The 25208-nt window shown below is 41.0% G+C and overlaps 1 protein-coding gene across 4 annotated transcripts in view; it reads right to left on the minus strand.

The window, feature by feature from the left end:
* Positions 1-25208, minus strand: part of LOC139763695 (protein RER1) — an 83293-nt gene that overhangs the window by 37093 nt on the left and 20992 nt on the right. For all 4 annotated transcript variants that reach the window (XM_071690019.1, XM_071690018.1, XM_071690020.1 and 1 more), the window contains one exon: positions 8100-8304. In XM_071690019.1, the coding sequence (XP_071546120.1) occupies positions 8100-8304 (205 nt within the window). The remainder of the gene's footprint in view (positions 1-8099; positions 8305-25208) is intronic.

Genomic DNA, 25208 nt, shown 5'->3' on the forward strand with positions numbered 1-25208 from the left:
TTCCACCTCCAATTTGGTCTCCCACTTCTCCTCGTTCCCTCCACCTCCGACACATATATCCTCTTGGTCAATCTTTCCTCACTCATTCTCTCCATGTGCCCAAACCATTTCAAAACACCCTCTTCTGCTCTCTCAACCACGCTCTTTTTATTTCCACACATCTCTCTTACCCTTATGTTACTTACTCGATCAAACCACCTCACACCACACATTGTCCTCAAACATCTCATTTCCAGCACATCCATCCTCCTGCGCACAACTCTATCCGTAGCCCACGCCTCGCAACCATACAACATTGTTGGAACCACTATTCCTTCAAACATACCCATTTTTGCTTTCCGAGATAATGTTCTCGACTTCCACACATTCTTCAAGGCTCCCAGGATTTTCACCCCCTCCCCCACCCTATGATCCACTTCCGCTTCCATGGTTCCATTCCCTGCCAGATCCACTCCCAGATATCTAAAACACTTTACTTCCTCCAGTTTTTCTCCATTCAAACTTACCTCCCAATTGACTTGACCCTCAACCCTACTGTACCTAATTACCTTGCTCTTAACTTTCTTCTTTCACACACTTTACCAAACTCAGTCACCAGCTTCTGCAGTTTCTCACATGAATCAGCCACCAGCGCTGTATCATCAGCGAACAACAACTGACTCACTTCCCAAGCTCTCTCATCCCCAACAGACTTCATACTTGCCCCTCATTCCAAAACTTTTGCATTCACCTCCCTAACAACCCCATCCATAAACAAATTAAACAACCATGGAGACATCACACACCCCTGCCGCAAACCTACATTCACTGAGAACGAATCACTTTCCTCTCTTCCTACACGTACACATGCCTTACATCCTCGATAAAAACTTTTCACTGCTTCTAACAACTTGCCTCCCACACCATATATTCTTAATACCTTCCAAAGAGCATCTCTATCAACTCTATCATATGCCTTCTCCAGATCCATAAATGCTACATACAAATCCATTTGCTTTTCTAAGTATTTCTCACATACATTCTTCAAAGCAAACACCTGATCCACACATCCTCTACCACTTCTGAAACCACACTGCTCTTCCCCAATCTGATGCTCTGTACATGTCTTCACCCTCTCAATCAATACCCTCCCATATAATTTACCAGGAATACTCAACAAACTTATACCTCTGTAATTTGAGCACTCACTCTTATCCCCTTTGCCTTTGTACAATGGCACTATGCATGATTCCGCCAATATATATATATATATATATATATATATATATATATATATATATATATATATATATATATATATATATATATATATAAATGTAAATGTGAATAAGAGCAACGTAATTAGGTACAGTAGGGTTGAGGGTCAAGTCAATTGGGAGGTAAGTTTGAATGGAGAAAAACTGGAGGAAGTAAAGTGTTTTAGATATCTGGGAGTGGATCTGGCAGCTGATGGAACCATGGAAGCGGAAGTGAATCATAGGGTGGGGGAGGAGGCGAAAATCCTGGGAGTCTTGAAAAATGTGTGGAAGTCGAGAACATTATCTCGGAAAGCAAAAATGGGTATGTTTGAAGGAATAGTGGTTCCAACAATGTTGTATGGTTGCGAGGCGTGGGCTATGGATGGAGTTGTGTGCAGGAGGATGAATGTGCTGGAAATGAGATGTTTGAGGACAATGTGTGGTGAGAGGTGGTTTGATCGAGTAAGTAACGTAAGGGTAAGAGAGATGTGTGGAAATAAAAAGAGCGTGGTTGAGAGAGCAGAAGAGGGTGTTTTGAAATGGTTTGGGCACATGGAGAGAATGAGTGAGGAAAGATTGACCAAGAGGATATATGTGTCAGAGGTGGAGGGAACGAGAAGTGGGAGACCAAATTGGAGGTGGAAAGATGGAGTGAAAAAGATTTTGTGTGATCGGGGCCTGAACATGCAGGAGGGTGAAAGGAGGGCAAGGAATAGAGTGAATTGGATCGATGTGGTATACCGGGGTTGACGTGCTGTCAGTGGATTGAATCAGGGCATGTGAAGCGTCTGGGGTAAACCATGGAAAGCTGTGTTGGTATGTATATTTGCGTGTGTGGACGTATGTATATACATGTGTATGGGGGTGGGTTGGGCCATATCTTTCGTCTGTTTCCTTGCGCTACCTCGCAAACGCGGGAGACAGCGACAAAGCAAAAAAAAAAAAAAAATATATATATATATATATATATATATATATGGGTATGTTTGAAGGAACAGTGGTTCCAACAAAGTTGTATGGTTGCGAGGCGTGGGCTATGGATAGAGTTGTGCGCAGGAGGATGGATGTGCTGGAAATGAGATGTTTGAGGACAATGTGTGGTGTGAGGTGGTTTGATCGAGTGAGTAACGTAAGGGTAAGAGAGATGTGTGGAAATAAAAAGAGCGTGGTTGAGAGAGCAGAAGAGGGTGTTTTGAAGTGGTTTGGGCACATGGAGAGGATGAGTGAGGAAAGATTGACCAAGAGGATATATGTGTCGGAGGTGGAGGGAACAAGGAGAAGAGGGAGACCAAATTGGAGGTGGAAAGATGGAGTGAAAAAGATTTTGTGTGATCGGGGCCTGAACATGCAGGAGGGTGAAAGGAGGGCAAGGAATAGAGTGAATTGGAGCGATGTGGTATACCGGGGTTGACGTGCTGTCAGTGGATTGAATCAAGGCATGTGAAGCGTCTGGGGTAAGCCATGGAAAGCTGTGTAGGTATGTATATTTGCGTGTGTGGACGTATGTATATACATGTGTATGGGGGGGGGTTGGGCCATTTCTTTCGTCTGTTTCCTTGCGCTACCTCGCAAACGCGGGAGACAGCGACAAAGTATAATAAAAAATAAATAAGAATATATATATATATATATATATATATATATATATATATATATATATATATATATATATATATATACTTACACATATATATGTATATTTTTTTTCATATTTTATTGTCATTTACCGCATCAGCAAGGTAGCACCAGGAAACAGACAAAGATTGGCCCATATACCCATACACACACACACACACATATACATAAACTCCCATACACGCACATATACATATCAACATATACATACATACACAAACATATAAAAATATACAAATGTGCATATTCATACTTGCTTGCCTTCAGCCATTCCTGGCACCACCCCACCCTGCAGAGGACAGCATCACTACCTCGTTCTTCAGCAAGGTAGTGCCAGGAAAACAAGCAAAAAATGCCATAATCGTTCACACTCAGTCTCTATCTGTCATGTGAAATTCACCAAAACCACAGATCCCTCTCCACATCCAAACCCAAAAGACCTCTCCATGGTTTACCCCAGACGTTTCACATGTCCTAGTTCAATCCATTGACAGCACATCGACCCCGATATACCATTACATTCCAATTCACCCTATTCCTTGCACACCTCTGGTAAGGGTGTCTGAATGTGCATGGATGTAACCAAGATGAGAAGAAAGAAGAGATAGGTAGTATGTTTGAGGAAAGAAACCTGGATGTTTTGGCTCTGAGTGAAACAAAGTTCAAAGGTAAAGGGGAAGAGTGGTTTGGGAAAGTTTTGTGAGTAAAGTCAGGGGTTGGTGAAAGCACAAGAGCTTAGGAAGGAGTAGCACTACTCCTGAATCAGGAGTTGTGGGAGTTTGTGATACAGTGCAAGAAAGTAAATTCTACACTGATCTAAGTAAAATTGAAAAAGAATGGAGAGAGATGGGTGATTAATGGTGCTTATGCACCTAGTCATGGGAAGAAAGATCATGAGAGGCAAGTGTTTTGGGAGCAGCTGAGTGAGTTTGTCAGCAGCTTTGATGCATGAGACCAGGTTTTAGTGATGGGTGAGTTAAATGCAAAGGTGAGTAATGTGGCAGTTGAGGGTATAGCTGTTGTACACAGGGTATTCATTGTTGAGAATGAAAATGGTGAAGAGCTTGTGGATTTGTGTGCTGAATAAGACTGGTGATTGGGAATACCTGGTTTAAAAAGAGAGATATACATAAGTATATGTATGCAAGTAGGAAAGATGGTCAAAGGGCAATTCTAGATTATGTGTTAATTGACAGGGAGTAAAAGAGACATTTGGATGCTTATGTGCTGAGAGGGGCAGCTGGAGGGATGTCTGATCACTATTTTGTGGAGTAGATGAAGAAAAAACGTTGAGGAGAAGATAGTGGTGAGCTTGGAAGGGAGACTTGTATGAGGAAGTATCAGGAGAGATTGAATGTAGAATGGCAAAAGGTGAGAGGAAATGACCTTAGGGGGGTGGGTGAGGAATGGGACATATTTAGGGGAGCAGTGACGGCTTGTGCAAAAGATGCATGTGGCATTAGAAAGGTGGGAGGGGGCAGATTAGAAAGGGTAGTGAGTGGTGGGATGAAAAAGTAAAGTTGTTAGCAAAAGAAAAAGGGAGGCAATTGGGTGATACTTGCAAGGAAGTGCAAATGATTGGGAAATGTATAAAAGAAAGCAGCAGGAGGTCAAGAGAAAGGGGCAAGGGTTGAAAATGAGGGCAAATGAGAGTTGGGGTAAGAAAGTACCATTAAACTTCAGGGAAAATTAAAAGATGTTTTGGAAGGAGGTAAATAAGGTGTGTAAGACAAGAGAACAAATAGGAACATTGGTGAAGGGGGAAAGTGGGGAAGTAATAACAGGTAGTGATGAAGAGAGAATGAGATGAAATGAGTATTTTGAAGGTTTGCTGAATGTGTTTGATGATAGAGTGGCAGTTATAGGATGTTTTGGTCAGGGTAAAGATGATAAGAATGGCAGATATAGGGTGTTTTGGTCTGGGTGTAGTGCAAATTAGGAGGGTTAGGGAGAATGGTTTGGTGAAGTGACAAGAGGTATTAACTGTTTTGTTGACTGGTTGGTAAGGATATTCAATGTATGTATGGATCATGGTGAAGTAAGTGCCTGATGATTGGCAGAATGCAAGCATAGTGCCACTGTACAAAGGCAAAGTACAGAGGCATAAGTTTGTTGAGTATTATTGGGAAATTATATTGGAGAGTATTGATTGAGAGGGTGAAGGCATGTACAGAGTACCAGACTGGGAGGGAGCAGTGTGGCTTTAACAGTGGTAGAGGTGGTGTGGATCAGGTGTTTGCTGTGTAGAATGTACGTGTGAAATACTTAGAAAAACAGATGGAGTTGTATGTAGCATTTGTGAATCTGCAGAAGGAATATGGTAGGGTTGATAGAGATGCTTTGAGGACGGTCTTAAGAGTATATGGTGTGGGAGGTAAGTTGCTAGGAGCAGTGAAAAGTTTTTACCAAGAAGGTAAAGCATGAGTACCAGCAGGAAGAGAGGAGAGTAATTGGTTCCCAGTGAATGTCGGTCTGCGGCAGGGGTGTGTGATGTCCCCCATGGTTGTTTAATTTGATTATGGATGTGGTGGTTAGGAAGGTAAATGCAACAGTTTTGGAGAGAGGTGTGAGTATACAGTCTGTTTGTGATGAGAGGGCCTGGGAAGTGAGTCAGTTTTTGTTCACCAACGATACAGCTCTAGTGGCTGATTGGAGTGAGAAACTGCAGAAGTTGGTGACCGAGTTTGGAAAAGTGTGTGAAAGGAGAAAGTTGAGAGTAAATGTGATTAAAAACAAGGTTATTAGGTTCAGTAGGATTGGGGGACAAGTTAACTGGGATGTAAGTTTGAATGGAGAAAAATTGGAGGAAGTAAAATGATTTAGATATCTGGGAATGGACTTAGCAGCAAATGGATCCATAGAAGTGGAAGCGAGTCACTGGGTGGGGAGGGGGCAAAGGTTCTGGAAGCAATGAAGAACGTGTGGAGGGAGAGAACGTCTTCTCAGAGAGCAAAAGTGGGAATGTTTGAAGGAACAGTAGTTCCAAGAATGCTATATGGTTGCGAGGCATGGACTATAGATAGGGTTGTACGGAGGAGGGTGGATGTGTTGGAAATGAAATGTTTGAGGATAATACATAGTGTGAGGTGGTTTGATCGAGTAAGTAATGAAAGGGTAAGAGAGATGTGTGGAAAAAGTGTGACTGAGAAAGCAGAAGGTGGTGTGTTAAAATGGTTTGGACATATGGAGAGAATGAATGAGGATCAAACCACCTCACACCATATATTGTCCTCAAACACTTCATTTCCAACACATTCACCCTACTTCCTAAAACCCTATCTATAGCCCATGCCTCAGGACCATATAACAGTGTTGGAACTACTATTCCCTCAAACATACCCATTTTTGCTCTGCAAGGTAAAGTTCTTAACATTCTCTCCTTCCACACATTCTTCATTGCTCCCAGAACCTTCATCCCCTCCCCCACCCTGTGACTCACTTATTTCCCTATAATTGTTAAATACATCTGTAGAACCTTTTCCTTTGAATACAGGATCAGTTATAGCTTTCACACAATCCTTAAGCACAACCTTTTGTTACCTTGCTAGATTACATATGAAATGTATCCACTCTATCACACTTTCTCCACACTTCAGCATTTCTTCCACAATTCCATCCACTCCAGGTGCCTTTCCTTCCTTCTACCCCCTTCTACCTCATTATCACCTTCTTAACTACCTTCTTGCTTTAGGCCCATGCACTTGAATCCTTTCCCTTTCATACTCCATACCCAACTGCTGTCGCTCCTTCTCCCATAATCATCGGGTTTTTCAAAATACTCTAATCTTCCTTTCACTTCCTTCTTTTGATTCAGCAAATCCCCTTCCTTACTTCTCACATGTATATTTCCACTCTTGTATCCACCTGTTTCCTTTCTCAACCCCTTCCATAATCCAATGAAGGTGTGTGTGATGGATGTGATATTGCAGGAAATGTAAAGGGAATGAATTGAAGAGTGATAGAGTGGGTGAAATGTAATATTTTGAGGTGGTTTGGAAATGTGGAGAGAATGCAAGACTGGGAGTTTACATGGAAAGTGTATGACAGTACAATTAAAGGGGTATATGTGAGAGGAATACCAACTGTAAGATGAGTAAATAGAGTGAAAGAATACTGGAAGAAGAGAAATGGTGGAACAATGCATGGAAAGGTGTATGCAAGGGAGGCATGCAAGGACAGGGATAAGTGGAGACTTTTGCCGAGGCCATCCCACTGATGGATGTTCCTGAAGGGAACAGGCATCAGAGATGCAGATAGATAGATAGATAGAGAGAAGCTCCTTTTTCTCCCACCAGTCAAACCATCACCCTTAATCACTCATCCTTTTTACTCCTCAGTATAACTGGTTAACTCTTGTGCCGTTTAGATTTTTGTGCCTAATCTCTGAATGAACACCGGCAAAAGGCAATTCCAGCATAGTGTTCCTAGAGGCAGCAGGGTTCCCAATTGATCCAAAAACCTAAAACCCCAACACACCTCACACGTTTCTCTGTTTTAAAAAACTATTATCGCCCTAATGGAGTTGGGCAATGCTTCCCCTTTTTAATCCAACTATAAGGTGTAATAAAAAGGTCACCAAGAGAAGGCAGGGTGAGACTTGAATACTCCAGAAAACTAAAGCATCCCATGAGGCACTGAAATTCAAAACTTTTCCCAGATTTTGTGCCCATACTGCAATAGCAGCACCACTTAACCTCTTTGCTTACAATACTGCCACTACATCATAGAGATCCATACCAATCAGTCTGTCTGTCAATAGTACATAATCCAATAAACCACACTTACCATCTTTCCTACTCCAACTATACTTATGTATGTCCCTTTTAATAAAGAAGGTATTCTCAATCACCATTCTTTCTTTAGCAAATAACTCCACAAGCTGTTCAACTTTCCTATTCACAGCACTAAATACTCCAAGCCCCCCAACTATACCCTCAACTACCAGATTACCGACTTTCACATTCAAATCACCCCTACTTATTCCTGAACTCTAACATCAAAACTACTGACACATTAACTCAGCTGCTCCCAAAACACTCACCTCTCTTCATCATTCTTCTCATGGCCAGGTGCATATAAGCACTAATAACCACCCACCTCTCGTATTCCACTTTCATTTTTTACTCATCGGTCAAGAGCTCACTTCCTTTCTCACAATCCCACAAATCCTCCTTCGACAGATACATTACCCTTACATATACTAAAAAAAAAAAAATATGAGCTTACCATCCTCCTGCGAAAATGCTGGGTCAATTTTTGGCGTGAGGAATGCAAGAAAGAGATTGAGGTGGTAGATACCAAGTGCGTAGCAAACAATGTACCAGCCTTGTCTCAGCATAATACGCAACACGAATCCAAGAACCATCACTAGAGTAAACACCCATCGTGAAGCTGTATGTGGAGTCCACTTGTCTAAGTAGTGTTGGTATAACTGAAAAATCAAAATTGTTTGAATCATTATAGGTGCAAATGTTTTCCATAAGCTTAATGAACACTCCATGTAAAGCTAGAGAAAGATTCATTAAAATTACCTCAAAAAATTAAATTAGGTGTTCTCACAATGTTATGGAAAATATGAAAATAATCCAAAAAACTGTAGGTTCCAAAATATAAAAATTATTTCTTTACTGGATAGTCTTTTGACCAGGAAGAGAACTTGCTTAAAGGAAGGTCAAAACACCCTTTTACCCATTGCTATGGTTTATCAATTATGATTTCACACTCTTAAACCATCATAACTATGAAGCTGGCTTATGTTCATTTACAAAGTCCTAGCAACCACACGGTAAATTGTCCTTGCTCATGATTTTATTTGTGACGAGTGTAGGTAGTACCTACAAGTCACTAACTTTCATCACTTGATACCCACTGGAATATACTTGGTCTCTCACTATAAGGCATAAAGAAATAGCTTTTAAAATTGGACACATGGGAGAGAATGTAAGGGTTCATACAGTGATGCTTACAGAGCTCTGCTTTCAATAGAAATAGGAAGTATTTCTTCATTATTCAAATAACATACAATGTTTTCTTTTCACACATACACATAGTTTGAACCTGATTTTAAATATTCTAAAAATGGAGTAGTATTATCTTTTGTTCATTTACTGCTACAAAGATTTTTCAAGATATAGCTGTCTGTAATATGCACATACTAAATGAACAAATACACAAACATATTACCCATGTTATCATGCAATTGTAGTTTATTTCATGATACGAAGGCCTGTCTTTTTGTATTGAATCAAGGCAGATAAGATTGTTATCACAGTTCTGTATGCTAAGAGATCCAGGATACACCTCGGCATTCTTGAAAATTATTGAGCATCATGAGCATGAGGGCAGTAAGACCCACTTCTGACCATGAGGTAATTCATTAGACTCCTAGGAACCCTGGAGATATTTCCTTTTGATTCATAGTAACCTTTATGACCATACTCATTTCTCACTTCTCTTCCTGATTACATCCACATACAGTTACAAATCCCTGACTGAGCCTTTGAGGAGGATGAGCACTCCTCACCTGCCTCCGTCTTCTATTTCCACTTTAAGATACTTGAGTTTACTCAAGTGACTTTTTGGTGGATTTTCAATGTTCTGAAATGACTTACTGGTGTATTTTCAATGCTTTTACGTGAGTCACATTTTAGAATAAAAAGTACTTTTATTGTACTTCACTACTTTTTGTTCAGGTGCCTAAATACATTCTGAATTTTTTCATGGTCTCAACATAAAACTATACTGGAATGACTGATTAGGAAAAAGCAAGACATGTGATCTTGACTCAACAAATTACAATAATGCAATACTTCCCTTCACTTCAAAACTTGCACATCCCATTCATATAAGCACTGATGATGATGCTAAGTAGACCAAGAAGGTCTATCACCATATAATGGTTGATAAAAGTTCAGTACAGTCATATATAATATATAGATGAGTTTTTCACTGTGAAAACAACAGAAGGATTTTGTTTTTAGGCTCCAATCAAGAGTCCAAATCAAGGCCAGGCCTCAATTGAAATATAAAGGTTAACGAAAAGGAGAGAGGAGAGACTAGCATAAGTATTCAAAAATTTTGGATTAATTTTATTTGTCAGTACACCGACTAGTTTATTGTGCACCCCATGCTCCTTCTGAGAGTGGTAGTGCAAATGGATTACAGAAGTCACAAAGGGTCTTACTTAGACCCCAGTAGGTTTGTGTTACATAGGATGTTGCAATTCATAGCAGATGTTTCATTATGTGGTTTCGTATGGTACGTTTTACTAACTATATGCAAAAAGTGGTTGTAGTACAAACTAAAATTTCAGGTATTTTACTTATTTTATCACACTTAATCGCTGTTTCCCGCATCAAGCAAGATAATGCCAGGAAACAGACGAAGAATGGCCCATCCACTCATATTCATTCTTTCATTCATTTATTTATTTATTTTGCTTTGTCGCTGTCTCCTGTGTTAGCGAGGTAGTGCAGGGAAACAGACGAAAGAATGGCCCAACCCAACCACATACACATGTATATACATACACGTCCACACACGCAAATATACATACCTATACATCTCAATGTACACATATATATACACACACAAACATATACATATATACACATGTACATAATGCATACTGTCTGCCTTTATTCATTCCCATTGCCACCTCGCCACACATGGAATAACAATCCCCTCCCCCCACATGTGTGCGAGGTAGCGCTAGGAAAAGACAACAAAGGCCACATTCGTTCACACTCAGTCTCTAGCTGTCATGTAATAATGCACCAAAACCACAGCTCCCTTTCCACCTCCAGGCCCCACAGAACTTTCCATGGTTTACCCCAGACGCTTCACATGCCCTGGTTCAATCCATTGACAGCACGTTGACCCCGGTATACCACATCGTTCCAATTCACTCTATTCCTTGCCCGCCTTTCACCCTCCTGCATGTTCAGGCCCCGATCACTCAAAATCTTTTTCACTACATCTTTCCACCTCCAATTTGGTCTCCCACTTCTCCTCGTTCCCTCCACCTGCGACACATATATCCTCTTGGTCAATCTTTCCTCACTCATTCTCTCCATGTGACCAAACCATTTCAAAACACCCTCTTCTGCTCTCTCAACAACACTCTTTTTATTTCCACACATCTCTCTTACCCTTACATTACTTACTTGATCAAACCATCCACTCATATACACATATATATAGATAAATGCCCATACATGCACATATACATATCAACATGTACACATATACAAACATACACATACACAGACTTATACATATATACACATGTACATACTCATACTTGCTTGCCTTCATCCATTACTGACACTACCCCATCCCACAAGAAACAGCTTTGCTATCCCCTGCTTCAGGAAGGTAGCTCTAGGAAAACATAAAAAAGGCCTCACTCATTCACACTCAGTCTCTAGCTGTCATGTGTAATGTACCGAAACCACAGCTCCCTATCCACATCCACAGACCTTTTCATGGTTTAGCCCACTGACAGTGTGTCAACCCCAGTACACCACATCGTTCCAATTCACTCTATTCCTTGCACGCCTCTCACCCTCCGGTACGTTCAGGTCACGATTGGTCAAAATCTTTTTCACTCCTTCCTTCCACCTCCAATTTGGTCTCCCATTTCTCCTTGTTCCCTCCACCTCTTGACACATATATCCTCTTCGTCAATCTTTCCTCACTCATTCTCTCTATATGCCTAAACCATTTCAACACACCCTCTTCTACTCTACCAACCACACTCTTTTCATTTCCACACATCTCTCTTGCCCTTTCATTACTTACTCGATCAAACCACCTCACATCACATATTGTCCTCAAACATTTTGTTTCCAGCACATCCACCTTTCTCTGTACAACCCTAACTATAGCCCATGCCTCACAACCATGTAATTTTGCTGGAAGTACTATTCCTTCAAACATACCCATTTTTGCTCTCCAAGATAATGTTCTCCACTTCTACATATTCTTCATCACTCCCAGAACTTCGCCCCCGCCCCATCCTCTGACTCACTTCTGCTTCCATGTTTCTATTTGCTGCTAAGTCCACTCCCAGATATCTAAAACACTTCACTTCCTCCAGTTTTTCTCCATTCAAGCTTACATCCCAATTAACTTGTCTCTCAACCCTACAGAACATAATAACCATGCTCTTATTCACATTTACTCTCAACTTTCTACTTTCACACACTTTTCCAAACTCAGTCACCAACTTCTGCAGTTTCTCACTCAAATCAGCCACTAGAGCTGTATCATTGGTGAACAACACCTGACTCACTTCCCAGGCCCTCTCATCCCAAACAGACTACATACTCGCCTTTCCCTCCAAAACTCTTGCATTCACCTCCTAACCACCCCATTCATAAACAAATTTAACAACCATGGGGATATCACACACCCCTGCCACGAACTGACATTCACTGGGAACCAATCACTCTCCTCTCTTCCTACTCGTACACATGCCTTACATCTTTGGTAAAAACTTTTCACTGCTTCAGGCAACTTACCTCCCAAACCATATACTCTTAAGACTCCACAAAGCATCTCTATCAACCCTATCATATGCCTTCTCAAGATCCATTAATGCTACATACAACTCCATCTGTTTTTCTAAGTATTTTCAACACATAAATGCTACATACAACTCCATCTGTTTTTCTAAGTATTTTCAACACACTTTCTTCAAAGCAAACACCTGATCCACACATCCTCTACCACTGCGAAAACCATGCTGCTCCTACCCAATCTGACGCTCTGTACATGCCTTCTCCTTCTTAATCAATATCCTCCCATACAATTTCCCAGGAATACTCAACAAACTTATGCCTATGTAGTCTGAACACTCACATTTATCCCATTTGCCTTTGTACAATGGCAATTAATTTTCATTTACACATATATTCTTTATTTCATATATTTTTCCTGTCTTATGTATATATGGTCATACGTCACATAGGCTGTAAGTAAGAGAAAGATATTATAACCTTTTTTACCTTTTTTTTCTTAAGTCTTCCCTCTACTGATCTTGTTTTGATTGACTGGTTTTGCTTCATCTCTTTAACTAAATCCATATTACTCATTATTTCTGATTCAAGCAGTGCTAGAGGTCTTAAATAATCCCAGTAGTAGTTAATGAAGATTACTAGAATCCACTCCACTCCATTTATCCCTGAGCAGAGTGGACAATAGCAATCTTCAATAAGTGGAGACTCTTTTGCCACAGTCACCCACTTACTGAGAGTTCCCAGAGGGAATGGGAGTCAAATAAAGAAAAACCTACGAAAGTAAATTATCCTACAAACTAAGGAGAATTTAGCGTCTGCAAAACAACATTGTCCACCATACAAAATTTGCACCCAACTATCACAGTACCACAAAAATTACAAATAAAATGTTACACTTACATTTTAGTACTTTGTCATCTCTGCTTTGGCTGTGATTACAATCTGCTGACATCTAAGCACGGAACTGGCCTGGTTCCTGAAGTATTCTAGGTCCATGTTTTGGGTCTATAGGATCTTATCTCCTGAATGTGGCAAGGCACTGATGAGATGTTGCAGGAAGCAAGCTCAACTTTCATCTGGTTCCTACAGTCCGCAATTGGGTTAAGTTCCAAAGAGTTTCAAGGCCATGACATTTGTTGAGTATTTTTCTCTGATAAGTAATTCATCATCTCTTTAGCCTTATGGCAAAGGGCACTATTCTGCATAATCACACCCATGAACTTCATAAAAAGGAAAAGGAAAATCCTTTAGCACCATAATGTACTGTTCTCCATTCATTGTAGTGATTTTAGGTAAAAAGTACAACCCTCTCCTACCCATTGCACTACTAGAGCAACCCCAGATCATCACACTATCTGGGCGTTTCACCATCTTCACTGTGAAACAAGTCATCCCAGCTGACACCCTTCAGTCTCCTCACCTTCTCCTGCCTTACTCCACTGTTATTCACTACACTCCTTGTATTTCTATGTAAATGTGAGTTGTCTGCATTTCATTTCCTTCCCAAGCAGGGTAGCTGGCTCACCGTTGGGAATATGAAGGTCCTTTTGCAAGAGTTGTTGAATGGCTCTTTGAGAGATGTTTCATATAAGTTTTGGATGGCTTTCCTTGATCAGTAGCCGATATGGGGTTGCTCTATTACTTCTTGTCTTAGGAGTTTATCCGTAGATGTAGTCTTCCTTGTGCGATTAAGGACAGGTTTTGGAGGTGGGATGATATTGTCAGGGAGGCCATGAGCACTTGCTAGCAGCAACCTAAGTGTGTGCTCTGAGTGCACCACTGTACCTAGAAATCTAACATGTCCACACATTTCTTGTTTTCTGACTTTCTCCTCCTTAGAAAGGTAAAAGCCAATCATCTTGAAGCACAAGTGGAAAAAATACCAAATTCCCAAAATGAAGTGGCAGCCAGGAGGAATAAAGAAAGAACCTCCTTCCCTAAAGATAGCCTGAAGCACACTGAGGCAGGTTGCTGATGCTCACACTGTTAGAAACAATGAGCTCATTAATCAGATGTACAATGATTTCACCCTGAGCGCACCATATGCTTGTGCCCACAATGAATCTTAGCCATCATCACCTTTGAAAATATATGAATGTGGACAAGATTATTTTGCAGACACTGTAGATGTCCAACTGCCAGAGTGTTTCCTCTTGGTTATATCAAAAATAAAAATATAACTTCCCTCTGGCAAATTGCACTTTTATACAACGACTTGCTGCAGTAGTTCACTTCGCAGTGTTATCCACCCACTCTCTTACAAAATGGGTCTCTTAAAAAGGAGACATAAAAAGAAAAAATCTTATTCACTCAAGCTGGCAACACTCCCTTCGATTTCAACAAGTTAAGCTTCTTCTCCTAATTCCCATTTAAACCCACAAAATCTGGCACTCTCAAACTATTATATACTGCATATAACACTCAGAGGCCCCTTTATACTCTACTTCCCTTTACTTGTGTTGTTATAATAGGCTTAATAAGCAGTAGATTCTTCTGTGTACATGTGTGTCTGTGTGTATACATGAGAGTAAAAACATGGTACATACATATACATGGTAAAGAGACAGGGCAACACAAATGTAAAGCTCTCTCCTCATAGCACATAAATAGAAATCAAACAGTTAGCTCCCACTGGCCACACCAAAAGGGGCTGTGTGCTATTCCTTTAAAATTTTCTCTAGCCCCTCTTGCACACTCTGACTCTTGATTGTGGAGTAATATTTACCAGTAAAACTGTGTGTAATGTGTTTATAAATGTTTATAAAGTGTTTATTGGTATACTTTAAGACATTTAAGTAGCTCAAACTTGTAACCATCATTAGTGCAAGAATTACTGTTGTGTCTCAATAAATGTCCATGTGCATACTCTGGATATTTGATCCCTTTGTAAAAGTAATTCAAAACATTATATATTTCAGGATATTTAGGCTTTTACAAGACAAAACAACACACCTGTTCAACCCCGTTAAATTGCACTGCTACATGCACGCATATGGCCAGCATTTGGTAATTACTTTAGATGATGACAAACATGATAATACACTGTGAATCCAGCTATGAGGATGATACTGATAATCCTAAATACAATCCTAAATCTAATGGTACTGTATTAACCATATGCCTGAATCTGTTTTGTGGGCTTCTGGTTGCTCTGCGTGGAGGTGCAGAGACAGTGCAGGGCAGACATGCAGCAACCTGCAACATGACTTTACTCTTGCTGTCTCTTTTCCCCAGCAGGACCAAGTGGTACAAAGCAATTGCACATGGTGCAACCATCTACTCCTTCCCACACTATCAACATACCACACCCTGAGAACCTCCCGTGAGCATACAACATTGCATCAAAAGGTAGGACTTTTATAAAATAGTTTTATTGTACAGGTACACCACCGAATTTCAAGCAACTGATGGTTCGGCACCTCAAGTCCAGACAAAATTACATGAGGGAACTTGAAATTACTACGGTCACCAGACTAGTTTACTGGGTGGCCACAGATGACGCTGTGTGTCGGGAGTGCTTATTTACATTCTTTACACTGCACTCGCCGGTGATGATACTGCAATTCTGTGAGATTCTTAGCTTATTCTGCTTAAATTCAACCCTAGCTATGGCTTCTAAGACATATGAGAGTGTCAGTCATGGTGTCAAACGTAAACACCACTCCATATCGATCCAAGATAAAGTAGAACTGTTGAAAAAATGGATCGTGGTATTTCGGTGCATAAGCTGTGTGACATCTACAGTATTGGTTCATCAACTGTTTATGCTATAAAGAAGCAATGGGAGAAAATATTGAAATTCTAAGCCGACATCAATTCCAAGAAGCAAATGACGATTAGAGAAACTATGAAAGATAGAAAGAGTACTGAGCATGATCGAGTGATGATGGAATGGTTTCAGCAGTGTCGGAGTGATGGAGTGGACTTGTCAGGTAGCATGATAATGGACCAGGCCAAGTTGTTCCAAAAAGAACTTGAATTACAACATGAGCTTCACTGTAGTGGGGGATGGCTTCAAAAATTCAAGAAGTGTCATGGAATTTCCATGAAAAAAGTGTGTATAGAAAAGCAGTCTGCAAAACACGAAGGAGCTGCCGAGTATGTGGACGAATTTGCAAAACTTGTAGCTGACGAGTATCTCAGTCTTGAGCAGGTGTATAATGCAGACAAAACTGCATTATTCTGGCAATGCACACGTAGGAAAACACTAACAACAGAAGACAAAGAAGACCCAACAGGATTCAAACAGGGGCGTATCTACGGGGAACAGCGCCTATGGCAAGCACTGAAATTGTGCCTCTGTCCAAACATATGACACAAATATCTTTTATTTCTATTACCTCTGCCAAGGAGATTATGTTTTTACCAGTGTTTGTTTGTTTGTCTGTGAGTAACTTTCAACAAAAGTTATGAACAAACTTTGATGAAATTTTCAGGGAAAGTCAGAAATGACTCAAGGACCAATCGATTAGATTTTGGGAGCAATCCACATCGTTCTATGGATCCAGGAAACTATTACAGAAATATAAATTTTTGTGAATAACTATTGAACTAATAATATCAATGTGATTCCAAATGCCAAAGATATGTTTTCATAGTAAAGAAATCTAAATCTTCAAGATCCAAATCATTGTCTGGATCCAGTACGCCATTACACAACAGGTGCCCCCCTTCAAGTGGCGCCCAGGGAACCTGCCCTACCTGCCATACCCTAGATACACCACTGGATTCAAACAATCTAAGGACAGACTTACCATCTTAGGGTGGTCAAACATTTAATATTTGTTTAATTCAAATGTCTCGCAGTCCATGGTATACTATGGACACATTGGAGATATATAATTAGTGGGTTAGAGGGGTGTTGATGAATTATCATTACGTGACGACCTTAGGTCTGGCAAAATGGTTAATCCGACAAGGATTTGGAACCAAGAGTACCAGAAAATCAGTGAAGTACCTGTACTATAATATATCATTATATTATACTTTATAGCTGTCTCCCACGTTAGCAAGGTAGCGCAAGGAAACACATGAAAGAATGGCCCAACCCACCCACATACACATGTATATACATACTCGTCCACACACACACATATACATACCTATACATTTCAATGAATATATATATATATATATATATACATACATCCCTGGGGATAGGGTATCCCTGGGGATAGGGGAGAAAGAATACTTCCCACGTATTCCCTGCGTGTCGTAGAAGGCGACTAAAAGGGAAGGGAGCGGGGGGCTGGAAATCCTCCCCTCTCGTTTTTTTTTAATTTTCCAAAAGAGGGAACAGAGAAGGGGGCCAGGTGAGGATATTCCCTCAAAGGCCCAGTCCTCTGTTCTTAACGCTACCTCGCTATCGCGGGAAATGGCGAATAGTATGAAAAAAAAAAATATACATACATGATCTGATCATTCCTTTTTCCATAGCCAGAGGTTGAACCATTATGTGACATTCATTTTTTCTTTTCAATTCAAGCTAGAAGTTTCAGTTTTCTAAATTGTTTCTTACATTTTTCACATGTATATATATGTATGTGTGTGTGAGTGTATATGTGCGTGTGTGTGTGTGTGTGTGTGTGTGTGTGTGTGTGTGTGTGTGTGTGTGTGTGTGTGTGTGTATGTGTATATGTATGTGTATATTATCCCTGGGGATAGGGGTGAAAGAATACTTCCCACGCTTTCCTCGCGTGTCGTAGAAAGCGACTAGAGGGGACGGGAGCGGGGTGCCAGAAATCCTCCCCTCCTTGTATTTTTTTAACTTTCTAAAATGGGAAACAGAAGAAGGAGTCACACGGGGAGTGCTCATCCTCCTCGAAGGCTCAGATTGGGGTGCCTAAATGTGTGTGGATGTAACCAAGATGTGAAAAAAGGAGAGATAGGTAGTATGTTTGAGGAAAGGAACCTGGATGTTTTGGCTCTGAGTGAAACGAAGCTCAAGGGTAAAGGGGAAGAGTGGTTTGGGAATGTCTTGGGAGTAAAGTCAGGGGTTAGTGAGAGGACAAGAGCAAGGGAAGGAGTGGCAGTACTCCTGAAACAGGAGTTGTGGAAGTATGTGATAGAATGTAAGAAAGTAAATTCTCGATTAATATGGGTAAAACTGAAAGTCGATGGAGAGAGATGGGTGATTATTGGTGCATATGCACCTGGGCATGAGAAGAAAGATCATGAGAGGCAAGTGTTTTGGGAGCAGCTGAATGAGTGTGTTAGTGGTTTTGATGCACGAGACCGGGTTATAGTGTTGGGTGACTTGAATGCAAAGGTGAGTAATGTGGCAGTTGAGGGAATAATTGGTATACATGGGGTGTTCAGTGTTGTAAATGGAAATGGTGAAGAGCTTGTAGATTTATGTGCTGAAAAAGGACTGATGATTGGGAATACCTGGTTTAAAAAGCGAGATATACATAAGTATACTTATGTAAGTAGGAGAGATGGCCAGAGAGCGTTATTGGATTACGTGTTAATTGACAGGCGCGCGAAAGAGAGACTTTTGGATGTTAATGTGCTGAGAGGTGCAACTGGAGGGTTGTCTGATCATTATCTTGTGGAGGCTAAGGTGAAGATTTGTATGGGTTTTCAGAAAAGAAGAGTGAATGTTGGGGTGAAGAGGGTGGTGAGAGTAAGTGAGCTTGGGAAGGAGACCTGTGTGAGGAAGTACCAGGAGAGACTGAGTACAGAATGGAAAAAGGTGAGAACAATGGAAGTAAGGGGAGTGGGGGAGGAATGGGATGTATTTAGGGAATCAGTGATGGATTGCGCAAAAGATGCTTGTGGTATGAGAAGTGTGGAAGGTGGGTTGATTAGAAAGGGTAGTGAGTGGTGGGATGAAGAAGTAAGAGTATTAGTGAAAGAGAAGAGAGAGGCTTTTGGACGATTTTTGCAGGGAAAAAATGCAACTGAGTGGGAGACGTATAAAAGAAAGAGACAGGAGGTCAAGAGAAAGGTGCAAGAGGTGAAAAAAAGGGCAAATGAGAGTTGGGGTGAGAGAGTATCATTAAATTTTAGGGAGAATAAAAAGATGTTCTGGAAGGAGGTAAACAAAGTGCGTAAGACAAGGGAGCAAATGGGAACTTCAGTGAAGGGCGCAAATGGGGAGGTGATAACAAGTAGTGGTGATGTGAGAAGGAGATGGAGTGAGTATTTTGAAGGTTTGTTGAATGTGTTTGATGATAGAGTGGCAGATATAGGGGGTTTTGGTCGAGGTGGTGTGCAAAGTGCGAGGGTTAGGGAAAATGATTTGGTAAACAGAGAAGAGGTAGTAAAATTTGCGGAAGATGAAAGCCGGCAAGGCAGCAGGTTTGGATGGTATTGCAGTGGAATTTATTAAAAAAGGGGGTGACTGTATTGTTGACTGGTTGGTAAGGTTATTTAATGTATGTATGACTCATGGTGAGGTGCCTGAGGATTGGCTGAATGCGTGCATAGTGCCATTGTACAAAGGCAAAGGGGATAAGAGTGAGTGCTCAAATTACAGAGGTATAAGTTTGTTGAGTATTCCTGGCAAATTATATGGGAGGGTATTGATTGAGAGGGTGAAGGCATGTACAGAGCCTCAGATTGGGGAAGAACAGTGTGGTTTCAGAAGTGGTAGAGGATGTGTGGATCAGGTGTTTGCTTTGAAGAATGTATGTGAGAAATACTTAGAAAAGCAAATGGATTTGTATGTAGCATTTATGGATCTGGAGAAGGCATATGATAGAGTTGATAGAGATGCTCTGTGGAAGGTATTAAGAATATATGGTGTGGGAGGCAAGTTGTTAGAAGCAGTGAAAAGTTTTTATCGAGGATGTAAGGCATGTGTACGTGTAGGAAGAGAGGAAACTGATTGGTTCTCAGTGAATGTAGGTTTGCGGCAGGGGTGTGTGATGTCTCCATGGTTGTTTAATTTGTTTATGGATGGGGTTGTTAGGGAGGTGAATGCAAGAGTTTTGGAAAGAGGGGCAAGTATGAAGTCTGTTGGGGATGAGAGAGCTTGGGAAGTGAGTCAGTTGTTCGCTGATGATACAGCGGTGGTGGCTGATTCATGTGAGAAACTACAGAAGCTGGTGACTGAGTTTGGTAAAGTGTGTGAAAGAAGAAAGTTAAGAGTAAATGTGAATAAGAGCAAGGTTATTAGGTACAGTAGGGTTGAGGGTCAAGTCAATTGGGAGGTGAGTTTGAATGGAGAAAAACTGGAGGAAGTGAAGTGTTTTAGATATCTGGGAGTGGACCTGGCAGCGGATGGAACCATGGAAGCGGAAGTGGATCATAGGGTGGGGGAGGGGGCGAAAATTCTGGGAGCCTTGAAGAATGTGTGGAAGTCGAGAACATTATCTCGGAGCAAAAATGGGTATGTTTGAAGGAATAGTGGTTCCAACAATGTTGTATGGTTGCAAGGCGTGGACTATGGATAGAGTTGTGCGCAGGAGGATGGATGTGCTGGAAATGAGATGTTTGAGGACAATGTGTGGTGTGAGGTGGTTTGATCGCGTAAGTAACGTAAGGGTAAGAGAGATGTGTGGAAATAAAAAGAGCGTGGTTGAGAGAGCAGAAGAGGGTGTTTTGAAATGGTTTGGTCACATGGAGAGAATGAGTGAGGAAAGATTGACCAAGAGGATATATGTGTCGGAGGTGGAGAGAACGAGGAGATGAGGGAGACCAAATTGGAGGTGGAAAGACGGAGTGAAAAAGATTTTGTGTGATCGGGGCCTGAACATGCAGGAGGGTGAAAGGAGGGCAAGGAATAGAGTGAATTGGAGCGATGTGGTATACCGGGGTTGACGTGCTGTCAGTGGATTGAATCAAGGCATGTGAAGTGTCTGGGGTAAACCATGGAAAGCTGTGTAGGTATGTATATTTGCGTGTGTGGACGTATGTATATACATGTGTATGGGGGTGGGTTGGGCCATTTCTTTCGACTGTTTCCTTGCGCTACCTCGCAAACGCGGGAGACAGCGGCAAAAAAAAAAAAAAAATACATACATAGACATATACATATATACACATGTACATAATTCATAGTCTGCATTTATTCATTCCAGTCGCCACCCCGCCAACACATGAAATGAAAACCCCCTCCCCCCACACGCGTGCGAGGCAGTGCTAGGAAAATACAACAAAGGCCACATTCATTCACACTCACTCTCTAGCTGTCATGTATAATGTACCGAAAACACAGCTCCCTTTCCACATTCAGGCCTTACAAAACTTTCCACGGTTTACCCCAGACACATGCCCTGGTTCAATCCATTGACAGCACGTCAACCCCGGTATACCAGATCATTCCAATTCACTCTATTCCTTGCACACCTTTCACCCTCCTGCATGTTCAGGCCCTGATCGCTCAAAATCTTTTTCACTCCATCCCCCTACCTCCAATTTGGTCTCCCACTTCTCCTCGTTCCCTCCACCTCTGACACATATATCCTCTTGCTCAATCTTTCCTCACTCATTCTCTCAATGTGACCAAACCATTTCAAAACACCCTCTTCTGCTCTCTCAACCACACTCTTTTTATTACCACACATCTCTCTTACCCTTTCATTACTTCCTCAATCAAACTACCTCACACCACATACTGTCCTCAAACATCTCATTTCCAACATGTCCACCCTCCTCCGTATAACCTTATCTATAGCCCACGCCTGGCAACCATATAACATTGTTGGAACCACTATTCCTTCAAACATACCCATTTTTGCTTTCCAAGATAATGTTCTCACCTTCTACACATTTTCAATGCTCTCAGAATTTTCGCCCCCTCCCTCACACTGTGACTCGGTTCCGCTTCCATGGTTCCATCCGCTGCCAAATCCACTCCCAGATATCTAAAACACTTCACTTCCTCCAGTTTTTCTCCATTCAAACTTACCTCCCAATTGACTTGACCCTCAACCCTACTGTACCTAATAAACTTGCTCTTATTCACACTTACTTTCAGCTTTCTTCTTTCACACACTTTACCAAACTCAGTCATCAGCTTCTGCAGTTTCTCACCCGAATCAGCCACCAGCACCGTATCATCAGCGAACAACTATTGACTCACTTCCCAAGCTCTCTCATCCACAAAAGACTACACACTTGCCCCTCTCTCCAAAGCTCTTGCATTCACCTCCCCAACAATCCCATCCATAAACAAATTAAACAACCATGGAGACACCATACACCCCTGCCACAAAGCGACATTCACACTCGTACACATGCCTTACATCCTCGATAAAAACTTTTCACTGCTTCTAGCAACTTGCCTCCTATACCATATATTCTTAATACCTTCCACAAAGCATCTCTATCAACTCTATCATATGCCTTCTCCAGATCCATAAATGCTACATATAAATCCATTTGCTTTTCTAAGTATTTCTCACGTACATTCTTCAAAGCAAACACCTGATCCACACATCCTCTACCACTTCTGAAATCACACTGCTTTTCCCGTACAAAGTTCATATAAAATGCTTCCAATATGCAATATAACAGTACACTACATAGGTATATGGGGATGGACTACTTTTCCAAAAATTGCTTACAGCCAAATCATTCATGCAAGCAAAAGTCTAAAAACCACAACAACAAACCTAAACTCTCATGAAAAAAGAAAATAATAATAATGACAAAAACTAAAAAAAATAAAAGATTTCTCGATTATCCATTTTTTTTCAAATTATCTGCCAATACTCATATCTAATTTCTGATTTCATCAATGTAAAGCTTAAAAAAGTCTGTTTATAAGTTCTAAAACATTTATTGTGCTTACTCAGTTTTCATTAATTTTATTTGCTTTGTCGCTGTCTCCCGCATTTGCGAGGTAGTGCAAGGAAACAGATGAAAGAAATGGCCCAACCCACCCACATACACATGTATATACATATACGTCCACACACGCAAATATACATACCTATACATCTCAATGTACACACAAATATACACACACAGACATATACATATATACACATGTACATAATTCATAGACTGTCTTTATTCATTCCCACTGCCACCTCGCCATACATGAAATAGCATCCCCCTCCCCCTGCTCATGTGTGCCAGGTAGTGCTAGGAAAAGACAACAAAGGCCCCATTCGTTCACACTCAGTCTCTAGCTGTCATGTAATAATGCCCAAAACCACAGCTCCCTTTCCTCATACAGGCCCCATAGAACTTTCCATGGTTTGCCCCAGACACTTCACATGCCCTGATTCAATCCACTGACAGCACGTCAACCCTGGTATACCATACCGATCCAATTCACTCTATTCCTTGCCCGCCTTTCACCCTCCTGCATGTTCAGGCCCTGATCACTCAAAATCTTTTTCACTCCATCTTTCCACCTCCAATTTGGTCTCCCACTTCTCCTCGTTCCCTCTACCTCCGACACATATATCCTCTTCCTCAATCTTTCCTCACTCATTCTCTCCATGTGACCAAACCATTTCAAAACACCCTCTTCTGCTCTCTCAACCACACTCTTTATTTCCCAACATCTCTCTTACCCTTACATTACTTACTCGATCAAACCACCTTACACCACATATTGTCCTCAAACATCTCATTTCCAGCACATCCACCCTCCTGTGCACAACTCTATCCATAGCCCATGCCTCGCAACCATACAACATTGTTGGAACCACTATTCCTTCAAACATACCCATTTTTGCTTTCCGAGATTATGTTCTCGACTTCCACATATTCTTCAAGGCTCCCAGGATTTTTGCCCCCTCCCCTAACCTATGATTCATTTCCGCTTCCATGGTTCCATCCGCTGCCAGATCCACTCCCATATATCTAAAACACTTTACTTCCTCCAGTTTTTCTCCATTCAAACTTACCTCCCAATTGACTTGACCCTCAACCCTACTGTACCTAATAACCTTGCTCTTATTCACATTTACTCTTAACTTTCTTCTTTCACACACTTTACCAAACTCAGTCACCATCTTCTGCAGTGTCTCACATGAATCAGCCACCAGCGCTGTATCATCAGCGAACAACAACTGACTCACTTCCCAAGCTCTCTCATCCACAACAGACTGCATACTTGCCCTTCTTTCCAAAACTCTTGCATTCACCTCCCTAACAACCCCATCCATAAACAAATTAAACAACCATGGAGACATCACACACCCCTATCACAAACCTACATTCACTGAGAACCAATTACTTTCCTCTCTTCCTACACGTACACATGCCTTACATCCTCGATAAAAACTTTTCACTGCTTCTAACAACTTGCCTCCCACACCATATATTCTTAGTACCTTCCACAGAGGATCTCTATCAACTCTATCATATGCATTCTCCAGATCCATAAATGCTACATACAAATCCATTTGCTTTTCTAAGTATTTCTCACATACATTCTTCAAAGCAAACACCTGATCCACACATCCTCTACCACTTCTGAAACCACACTGCTTTTCCCGTACAAAGTTCATATAAAATGCTTCCAATATGCAATATAACAGTACACTACATAGGTATATGGGGATGGACTACTTTTCCAAAAATTGCTTACAGCCAAATCATTCATGCAAGCAAAAGTCAAAAAAACCACAACAACAAACCTAAACTCTCATGAAAAAAGAAAATAATAATAATGACAAAAACTAAAAAAAATAAAAGATTTCTCGATTATCCATTTTTTTTTCAAATTATCTGCCAATACTCATATCTAATTTCTGATTTCATCAATGTAAAGCTTAAAAAAAGTCTGTTTATAAGTTCTAAAACATTTATTGTGCTTACTCAGTTTTCATTAATTTTATTTGCTTTGTCGCTGTCTCCCGCATTTGCGAGGTAGTGCAAGGAAACAGATGAAAGAAATGGCCCAACC

This window comes from Panulirus ornatus, chromosome 47 (assembly GCF_036320965.1).
Source record: "Panulirus ornatus isolate Po-2019 chromosome 47, ASM3632096v1, whole genome shotgun sequence".
Classification (NCBI taxonomy): Eukaryota; Metazoa; Arthropoda; class Malacostraca; order Decapoda; family Palinuridae; genus Panulirus; species Panulirus ornatus.